Raw genomic sequence first — 10,444 nt, 5'->3', positions numbered from 1 at the left:
GTAATTATTTTTTTTTTTTTTTTTACAATTCGCAAATGTACAATGTTTTAAACAAATATAAGATATACTATAAAGATACATACGCATAACGATGTTATACAGTTTTTTGATATAATAACTATAATCACAAAAATATATTGATAAATGTTTTAAAAACGAAAAAATGATTTTATTTTTATGTTAAATTTCTATAATTACTATATGTAATCAATTATTAGATATATATAAAAAAATAAATATAAATTTTCGAACAATAATATATACTATTTATGAGAATTTATTTTGATTTATTTAATTGATTATTATTAAATTGATTTATATTATTGTAAACATATTAAAAGCAATTTTTTAATAACAAAATATATAATTTCATATTTACGCAATTATAGTTCGTTTCTTGTCATAGTATACATATACATTATATTTTGATATCAAATTTGATATCAAAAATTATTATTTAATTAATGTTATTAATAAATTATTCATTTAAAAAAAATAATTATAAATATGTTTATTTTAATATTTAAAAGATATAAATGATAATTGCAATCTCTCTATTTACATTTATTTATTTTTTATTATTTACTAATATGCATTTTATTGTATTAAGTAAAATAAATTTGAATTTATTTAAAAAGGGAAAGATATTAACAACTTAAAAGATATTTTTTATAATAAAAAACTTGTACTCTACAGGTATTTTTAAATAATACTAACAAAATAATTTTTAATAATATTATGAGTTTTTTGAATATATAAAATTGACAAGATAATAATGAAACCTATTTTTTTAACTTATTAAACTAAATTGTCTAACTAAATTTATTTTTAGCATAAATATTAGCACCATGAAATTATAAAGATACATAGAATATCTTTCAGTAAAATTCAGCTATAGATATTTATCTTTCACAAATTTGTATAAGAAAATAAGTTAAATTAAATTATTATTTTATTTTTAAGACACTATTCTTAGGCATTATAAAAGCTAAGTTATAATATGGCACAAATGCATAATCCTATGCATATCATCCCTAACATATAAGCTAAATCTCTTTTGATACTTGGATCTCGTTTAGTAGAACCAGGAAGATTATATATATTTTTCCATTTTACTGCCCATAATGGAATAGCAACATGGAGAATATCTGGGATCATAAATCCAAGATCACGTACAACCTATCATATAAAAATTACTAATCATTTAAAACTAATTAATACTAAGTCTGTAATCTATTATATTCTCATATTACCTGATGGGCATATCCTTCTCCTCTGACAACATTAGCAACAAATTGATCCCAACCACCCGCTACAATATGTAAAATAGCTATTGCAGCTATACCAAATGCTTTTCTATGAGTTACTGGATTTTTATTATTTGCCAAGTGAACAACCAAAAAAGTAGACATCAACTCAGTGACAGAAAAAAACAATTGATGGTACCATTGAGAATAGAACTCATCATTCCAATAATTCATATAAACCCACCAAGTATAATAATGTGAAAAAATAGCAGTTGAAAAAAGAACCATCATAGAAAGTCTAAGACGATTATGAAAAGCCAGCCATGTTAAATGTTTCACTACTTCATAGAAAATGATAACTCCAATTACAATTGTGATCCATATTTTTAAAGTATTTGATGTAGCATTAAAATACATATGTTTATAAGAAGCAATGCCAGATTCATATGATCCTGTAATAATATATTAATTCTTTTTGAAAATCAATTAAAAATAGTTTAGAACTAGTTTTTTTAAAATACATCATGAAAATAAGATTTACTTACCCTTAAATACTGTGTCCCAACATGAACAAGAACAATATTGTTTATCTACATCTCTTGAATATTCTTGCCAAAAATAATACAAAAATGCAATATGTAATGGTGGTATTGTTAATGGTGCTAATATTCCTAATGTTTTAGAACTGCATGATGCAAAATTTGCATAAAGCATGCGTTTTAATATCTTTGTGAAACCCATATGTGTAAATTTTTATTTATATTGAAACTCAATTATATAAAAAAATATTTATTTATAATTGCCATTATTTTATTATTATTTAAATAATTTTTTTTTATGATTATAATTATATTATATTATGATATATTTTTTTATGATATTAAATGAATAAATTAGATAAGATTTACATTATTTAATTCAACTTTTTAAAAATTATTATAACATGAAATAACATAAAAAATTGGCAATAATTCTTTGGTATATGTAGAAGTAAAAGAATTATATTATATCTGGCACTGTTTATTTTAATATATTTCATTAATAGAATTCTATTCTAAAATTATAAATTTCTTAATCTTTTACATAATGAAGTATATATAAATACTTTCCTTTATCCAATTATAGGATGATTCTATAAATTGTATACATTATTTATAGATCATATGCTGCAATATTAATTTCATTCATTTATATTTATTAATTTTTCTTATAAAAGCAGCAATTAAACAAGATTAACAGTAATTAGATTAATTATAAATATAATAATATATTCATAATACTGTTAATTTTAATGAAGATTTTTTTTTCGTTTAATAATGAAATAATTTTATAAATTGGCATAGCTTTCAGTCGATATATTTGATGTCATAATCAGTCTTGTTGGTATTAATGTAAACCACATAATATTCGAATTTTTATCACTTGTTTATAATATTATATTTTAAAGTAAAACATATCATATAAATTAATTTTTGATTAGATATTTGTAGCACTTCGAACGTCGCATTTTATATTTCATAAGATTTTACCTTTATATTCACATGACACTACGTAAAAAATATCGAAATTGGCACAAATGTATTTAATGACAATTATAAAATAATGTTTCCATTCTTACTTTCTATCGGTCTTATTAGACGGGAGGGCTTTGCCCCTCCAATACTATTTTCCACGCATGTGCAAATTCTGTTCCTATAGAAACATATACTTGAAGACTTAAATAATTCCAATTTATTAGAGGTTATTAGCTTCATTGAATTATTAATTAATTATAATATAAATTTCAGAAATTCTTAAAATTTAAATACAAATTCTGAATCTGAATACTAATTCTAAAAAGAAAAAAGACCTGAAACAAGAACATCTCAGACATAATAAGATTGTTTCTATTTTTTATTTTTTTCTAAAAGCATATTAATTTTTTTTTTAAATAAAAAACAATTTGAAATTGCTATCAAACTTTTTCTTGCTATCACTTTTTTTCTTTTACAGAATTAAAGTTTTATAGTAAACAATATTTTTTTTAAATACTTAAAAATTAATATGTTAAATTCTATTTTTTTTAAATAAATATATGTAAATATAATATATGTCAAATACTTCATCGTAATTATTTGAAATATGTTATTACAAGTCAATTTTTAATTATTTTTATTATATCTAATAAATAAACGAATGAATAATAATAAATGAAGTTATTTAACAATGCAACTAATTAAATATTAAAGCTGTTTCTTGAGCGCGTAAATTTTATACAACAAATAGCATTAAAACTCAAGAAGAAGAAAAAAGATAGAGTAAAAATATAAAAGCGCTATCTCCTAAGTATCGCAAATAGAACCCAATAGCAAATAATTGAAAAAGGATAGAAATGAATAAGAATTGATTATTAACGCCATCTCTTGAGCATCATACATCTATCAAAAATAAGATAAAGAATTGAGGATTAGCGCCATATTCTTGAATACTTTTAACATTCAAGAGATGTCACTAACGATCAATTTTTACCTTATCTCTATTCTTTTATATTTTTTATATTTTTTATATTAAATTTAACATCTCATAATAAATGTATTATACAATATTTTAATTTTCGTGTTATTTATATAAATAAAGAATTGCATCACTGCAAACAATTAATAGCATTCTATGTGTGAATCTATATGTGTAAGATTCTTTTGAAATTACGAAAATCATAAATTAATGCATCATCTATTCGGATTATGTGGTTAAGTAATTTTATTTCTATTTCTATTTAATTTATAGATTAGTTTCATTTATTTAATAAATCATAACAACATCGTGATAACTTTTAATTAAATTTCTTTATGTTTCTATCTTCTATTTGATTGTTGAGGTTACCGATAGCTTGTATCATATTAGCTTTTCAATCAGGATTTCAATTATTGCTTTATTTAATATATAATAAATAAGTATAATTTTATATATTTATTTACATATATTTATTTATATTTTATATATTTTTGACTTTTTATTTTGACTAATTATCTAAATTATTATTTGATTGCTGGAATGACTTCGAAATAATAATGATTTATATATGCCACGATTTTTATAATCAATGATTTTCTGTATTTTAAATATAGATAATATTTTTTTTTCACAAAAATAGATATATTTAAAATAGATTTCTATTGTCTTTTTATTCATACATAAATATATGATATGAAATTATATATAAACATATATAGTTTCTCGTAATTAAGTTTATTTCATCAAATTACATTATTTCAATGATATGATATATGATATTTCGTTTTTAAATGCGTTAATTTATATTTTTATCTTTTTTTCGTCTGTTATTTCAAGGCTGAAAATATTTCTTATCAATGTTTTCAAGAAATTGGAAGTTTGCAGCATGTCATATTTGATATGTTTCGATTTGATGTTCTTACTAATTTATTATTCGATAATCGAAATTATGGCGGGAGATGTCATTGTATCGATAATCATAAGTTTATGATCACGACAGTTCAGATCGTCATTTTTTCTTGAGGTATGTGCTGTATAATAATGTATATAATAATTAAATTATAATTTATAATTTATTGTTTGTAACTATTGTTTGTATGCTAACATTCAATCAACATGTGTTTCTTATTATAATTAAAAATCCTTTTTGACTAAATTATTCTATTATTTAATATTATTATTTTTAGAATTTTTATCTATTTTTAGTATTAATTCATTATAATATTAATTTATTTATAAGACGGAATTGTGCTTCATTATTATTTTATATTATAATCCATTAATTCTATATTTCATATATTTATTTGAAAATTTTGATTTTTTTTTATTCAGATTATTAATTGATTGTTGGAATGATGGAAAGATTTCAATATGAACGCCATAACGATTAATAACTTCAAGAAATGGTAAAATTTGACACTTTTTTTATTTCAAAATTTTTTATAATGTATTTTTAAAAAAGGAAAAAAATAATTAAATTTAATTTTTTGTTAAAGATGACAATTTTTATAAAAACTTTTTTTTACTTTTGAAAAATATTTATGATTGCATGCAATATGATCGATAAAATCAGTGTCCATTTCATAATAATATTTTTATATTTTTTCTAAATTAAACTTTTAATTAAATTTAACTATAATAATCTTTCATGATATTAAAGTTAGTTATAATAGAGTATTTCTTCACTGATATAAACAGATATATAATAGTCTTTTTTTTTTTTGTCAATATTGATTTTTTTAGTGGGAATGTTTACAATTATGCTTCTTAAAAAAATAAGATGATCATTCATTACGCGAAGAAATAATTATTTTTATATATTTTCTATTTATTTTAATTTTTTCAAATAATTAGTATTGTATTTAAAATATAGTGTTTTAAGTTTTGTTACAGTTTCTCATACTTGATGACTATTTCGCAATGATATCCTAATATTGATGACAGCATTAACATCGCATTTATTGGTAAGTCATACATTTATATTTTTTTTGGTTACTTAATCATCATAGAAAAATCTAAATCGATACGTAATTTAAAATTTTGTATAAATATAATGATCATGGGTATTTATTCTAATATTCATAAGAAATAAATTTTTTTCTTCTATGTTTTATTAATTTTTTTTGCATATCGCGTTTTGAATTATTAAACAATATTATAATGTTTATATATAATAATAAATATTTTATGTAATTGTTGTGATCATAAACATATTATGAAAGTAATATTAAGATTCAATTCGTTTCGTAAAAGATCTATTTAATATCATATTTAAAAAGACATAGATAAATATTTTAGAATCAGAACAATAAGTTTTAATATTGTTTTCATGGTTTCGAAAATGTTTAAGAAATCACTTAAGAATTATTGAGGATTTTCCATTAATATTGATTGCTTTGATTATATTCATTTATTATAATTTCTTGTTTTTTAATTTTTCATTATGAAAATTTTAATAATTCATTAAATTTATAATTATTAAAATTTGAGATAAAATTATAATATATGAAATTAAAGAAGTAGTTATTATTATATTAATTATTATATTATTATATTAATTCGTTATTATTATTATAAATTAATTCGTTATAAAATATATTTAATATTTTTTTAGCTTGGGATTTTCAGGTTTGTATAATCTTATATAATCTTCCTATTAAAATCTCACTTATGTGTCCAAATACATATTTTACTTGAATAAAAGAGAGGCGATAAGCATATAATTATAATTGATAAGTTTACAATAATTTCTCAGCGATTGATGATGATGTGTATCGTATATAAAAAAAATATTTTTCCACATTTTATGTATATAGTTAGCTTATGGAATTTCATTTTGATTATAAATCCAATTCATAATTATTAATTCAATTATAATTTACAAATATTAGATTCTTATTATTATTATTCTTTTTAAATTAATCTATTAAATTATTTAGTATCAAATTTTATATCATTTATCTTATATATAATTTCATTTTTTAAAAATATCGTGATAACGAATTCTTGTTATCACGAATGTTGATAATTTTAAAGTTTAAATAATTTAAGACACAAACTTTTAGCATGATTCGTACAATGATCACTAATCATCGTCAATCGATTTCAGGAAAACGTAAACTTAGAGTGTGCAAGTAGTATGTCAAACTTTCGGTCGGAGATGATCCAGCAGGTCATTCTCCCCAGTGTAGGTTTTTGCACCCAGGTATAACGTGAGAACCATGGAGTAAATGTGTTAGTGTGTTTTTTTTGTCAGTTTTTAAACGTAAAATTAGGTAGGACAGGCAGCATACTTTCTGATATGTATGTGTGTGTTAATCATAAACAGATAGAAGCAGGTTGGCACTGCAGATAGGCGCATTTTTGCGTGACAAGCTGTTTTTTCTGGAAATAAAATTCGAAGAATCGAGAGTGAAATTCAGATGAAATTCAGACTGTTATCTGTCAAATTAGTTCCTAATTTATTTGAATTTTTGTTAAATTCATTTTAAAAGTTTAGATTATTTTAAGAGAAAGAAAGGAACATGAAAGAAAAATGATTTTGTTTTTATTATTAATAAATAAATAAATATTTGATGCATAAATGCGAATTACTAAATAAAATGTAACCTAATTAATAATTTATAGGATTTATTTTTTATTTATAAATATTATTGTTCTATGAATTTTCAAATGTTGCCAGGTATGGTCTTTCGGAAGTAGGACATAAAAATTTCTCGAATGGTGGAAGCCATTCATTGCTTGTTTTGTTACCAATTGGTTGTAACAGATTGTTCCATAGAGTATTTGCCGCTTAAAACAAAAAGAAAAGTTGTTTTTTATAAATCTTAAGTAGTTATATTTTTGTAAAATATTATTTTTTAAAATATTTTATTCCGTAAAATAATAATTAAGCATTAGTTTTCAATAAATTTAATACATAATTTTTGACATTTTTATTAAATAAATTTCTGATTGCTTCCGAAGTTTTGAATTAAATTTGAAATAGTATACGAAATTCTATGTCATATACTTACATCGTGCATTACCTATTTGACTTATATGAAAGCAATCGGCAGAAAAATATCGGTCAACTTCGGCTAATCCCTTATTATTCCGAGGCACTTTAACATTTTTAATACCTGGTAAAGATATTACGGTAAAGTCATTTGTGTGAAATTCCGGGTATTTAGAAATTTCTTCATCTATTTCTTGCCATCTAAAAAATAATCTAAAATAAAATATCGTACCAAATATTTTTCATAAACTGTTTAACTAAGAAATAATATCATGTGAAAACTAAAATAATATAAATAAAAGAAATTAAAAATAATTATTTTAAGATTATTAAAATTGGAGGAATGTTATATGCATAATTATTTAAATAATTTTTTTAAGTATTTAATGTTTAAATTTTTAAATTCGCTAAATTAAACAAACCTGTTCATTATTTTGAAATATTCCTCTCTTTGATTTTTGTATCGCAAAGAGAACAAACATGAACAAAATAAGGTTCTCATCACATAGCAAATAAGTGAGTTTGTTGCATTGCGTGTATCAACAATTTCCTTTAAGTGAGTAGGAATTATGAGACTAATAAAAGTACGTGGTAAATTGTCTCTTAATATTCGAAGAGTTTTAAGTAGATCTTTTTTATGATTTTCCAAAGTGGACCATGGAGAAGGAAGTACACATAAATCCGTACAAATGTCATTGAATCCAATGAGAATAAAAATCATCTGAAATAAATAGTAACATGATATAATGCAAATATTAATTTTAAATTTATTTTAATTTTAAATATTTATTTCATTAATTTCTGATACTTATATAATTTTCATTAAACTTTAATAATCGACTCGTATATTTCTATAATTTTTATAAAATCTCATATAATTTTATTTATAATACATACCTTCCAATGTTTCTCTATATCTATTCTTTTGTCATTTTTTATTCTATTGACTAAAAATTTCGCCATAAAAGGCATGTCTCTGGACATTGCACCAATCTCAGCTACATCTAATTGCGAAGCTGGATTAGCAGTTAAAGAATCTCCAAGTGAATAGCCTATTAAGTTAGGGTTAAATTCCTGTACATGAGAACATTTATTTTATCAGAAAAATATTCTATTTTTCGTTTAATATATTTAATTATTAAATTATAATTATTTGTAATGAATGTACTTTGAGAATATTGGGGATTGTCAAATATTTTCGCCAATTTTTTTCACCGCCTATAATTGCCATCGCACCCCTATTCTCAATGTATAGATCTAGTAAATTGGTTGCAAAAATTCCCATTCCGCTCGTCAAAGAATCGCCCAACGCAGCAATAATATCTATGTCTCCTGGTCTTAAACGATGAATTGAATCAGGAATAGTAGGAGATCTAGCACCTACAAATATTAGATTTTAGAAAATTAAATTGTTATAACCAATAAATGACATTCGAGAGCACGATTTTTTGAATTTTTACGATTTTATGATAATAATAATTTGTTTAATTACCTGTCAAATTGCAAGGAAATGGAACGTTTGGTGGAACTTCTTTTTGAATTTTATTTGTATTTTGTAATGCAGCTCTTTCTTCTTTACCTTTTATGTAAACAAATTATTGATCATTTTTACTTGTACAGTTTACTTTGATTATTTCCACAAATAAATAAAAATTATCATTAATTATTTAAAAAACAGAATAAATAAGAATAGAATAGTATGTAATATAAACAGGAATAGGTTTTAATCAATTTTTGAAATCTTCAATATAATATTTAAAAAATTTTAATTTAGTTTAAATATAGTATAATTTAGTTTTAATTTGGAAATATTGCATTAAATTATTTTTTTAATTCTTTTTTTATTTTTAAATAATGCTTCATAAATATTTACTTTATTTCACAAATTATTAAATCACTGTGATTCATTAGAATTACACGTTACTATGCTAAATAATAAGATTAATATTTTTTTTAATATGTAATATGTAATATACCAAATATTTGGATCCAATTACGAAACAGACGAACCATTGATCGTATATCTGGGCTGTCCAAAATAGTCCTTTGAGCCACAGTCAACACGAATAATTGTAACAAAAAACACAAAAATAACTTCATTTTTTTATTAATTTGATAATTGAAGATCGTATCGTTTGTCTAATAATAACTTTGTATATTGAATAGATCCAAAAGAAGTTCTTTTCCTCCCTTTAAAAACTTGCTTCCATCCGAACAGGAATTACAAAACGAAAATAAAAACAACCACTTTAAAAACAACTACTCGAGTAGACCAACTCGATCAGGAGTAGACAGGATTTTACAATATCATGCTACGAAGGTTCTTAGTTTGAAACTGAACACATGAGTCTGTGATTCTTTATATCTATACAACGACTTTATATATATATATATATATATAGTCGTTGTACATATATATATATGTATATATGTATATGTATATTATATTGCTTAGAACGAACCAACATAATACGAACAAAATATTTAAATTACTTTCATATTATACTTGTTTATTATAATTGTAAAAATTTGTAATTATAATTCATCATTTTATGCAAGTTTAGGAAATAATATTTTGTGTGTATATATTATAGGTATATAGAAATTGTACTTGTGATTAATCGAGAAATAATTCATTATTATGCTGAATCAATAATTAAGATTAAATTAAAGTTTTTCTAAGACAAATCATTGATATTGCTTGATA

General features: G+C 21.8%; 2 protein-coding genes and 1 long non-coding RNA gene across 3 annotated transcripts; 1 reads left to right on the top strand and 2 right to left on the bottom strand.

The window, feature by feature from the left end:
• Positions 1 to 928: 928 nt before the first annotated feature.
• On the bottom strand, positions 929 to 2,037 carry LOC102676148. Its single transcript, XM_006618602.2, has 3 exons — positions 1,793 to 2,037; positions 1,254 to 1,699; positions 929 to 1,179 (listed from the first exon to the last, which is right to left on the bottom strand). Exons 1-3 carry the CDS (start codon positions 1,986 to 1,988, stop codon positions 994 to 996), a joined length of 828 nt encoding a protein of 275 aa, XP_006618665.1. The 5' UTR covers positions 1,989 to 2,037; the 3' UTR covers positions 929 to 993.
• A 2,485-nt stretch (positions 2,038 to 4,522) lies between these two features.
• LOC102676059 lies at positions 4,523 to 5,730 on the top strand. Its single transcript, XR_422190.2, has 3 exons — positions 4,523 to 4,764; positions 5,073 to 5,146; positions 5,634 to 5,730. It is a non-coding gene; the product is annotated as an uncharacterized LOC102676059 (long non-coding RNA).
• Positions 5,731 to 7,299: 1,569 nt separating this feature from the next.
• On the bottom strand, positions 7,300 to 10,078 carry LOC102675917 (phospholipase B1, membrane-associated-like). Its single transcript, XM_006618601.2, has 7 exons — positions 9,714 to 10,078; positions 9,230 to 9,316; positions 8,906 to 9,117; positions 8,635 to 8,811; positions 8,160 to 8,458; positions 7,757 to 7,938; positions 7,300 to 7,532 (listed from the first exon to the last, which is right to left on the bottom strand). The coding sequence occupies exons 1-7, from the start codon at positions 9,835 to 9,837 to the stop codon at positions 7,399 to 7,401; spliced, it is 1,215 nt and encodes a 404-aa protein (XP_006618664.1). The 5' UTR covers positions 9,838 to 10,078; the 3' UTR covers positions 7,300 to 7,398.
• Between the last annotated feature and the right edge of the window lie 366 nt (positions 10,079 to 10,444).

Source organism: Apis dorsata, unplaced genomic scaffold (assembly GCF_000469605.1).
Source record: "Apis dorsata unplaced genomic scaffold, Apis dorsata 1.3 scaffold_365, whole genome shotgun sequence".
NCBI lineage: Eukaryota > Metazoa > Arthropoda > Insecta > Hymenoptera > Apidae > Apis > Apis dorsata.
This window is presented reverse-complemented; position numbering and strand designations above follow the sequence as displayed.

Excerpts from the sequence above, each read along its gene's own strand:
- LOC102676148 (XM_006618602.2), bottom strand. The coding sequence starts at position 1,988 with ATGGGTTTCACAAAGATATTAAAACGCATGCTTTATGCAAATTTTGCA. Across the intron at positions 1,700-1,792 it reads TTGGGACACAGTATTTAAGG|GATCATATGAATCTGGCATT; the intron begins GTAAGTAAATCT and ends ATATTATTACAG. Across the intron at positions 1,180-1,253 it reads GAGAAGGATATGCCCATCAG|GTTGTACGTGATCTTGGATT; the intron begins GTAATATGAGAA and ends TTTATATGATAG.
- LOC102675917 (XM_006618601.2), bottom strand. The coding sequence starts at position 9,837 with ATGAAGTTATTTTTGTGTTTTTTGTTACAATTATTCGTGTTGACTGTG. Across the intron at positions 8,459-8,634 it reads ATATAGAGAAACATTGGAAG|ATGATTTTTATTCTCATTGG; the intron begins GTATGTATTATA and ends TATTTATTTCAG. Across the intron at positions 7,533-7,756 it reads TCAAATAGGTAATGCACGAT|CGGCAAATACTCTATGGAAC; the intron begins GTAAGTATATGA and ends TTTTGTTTTAAG.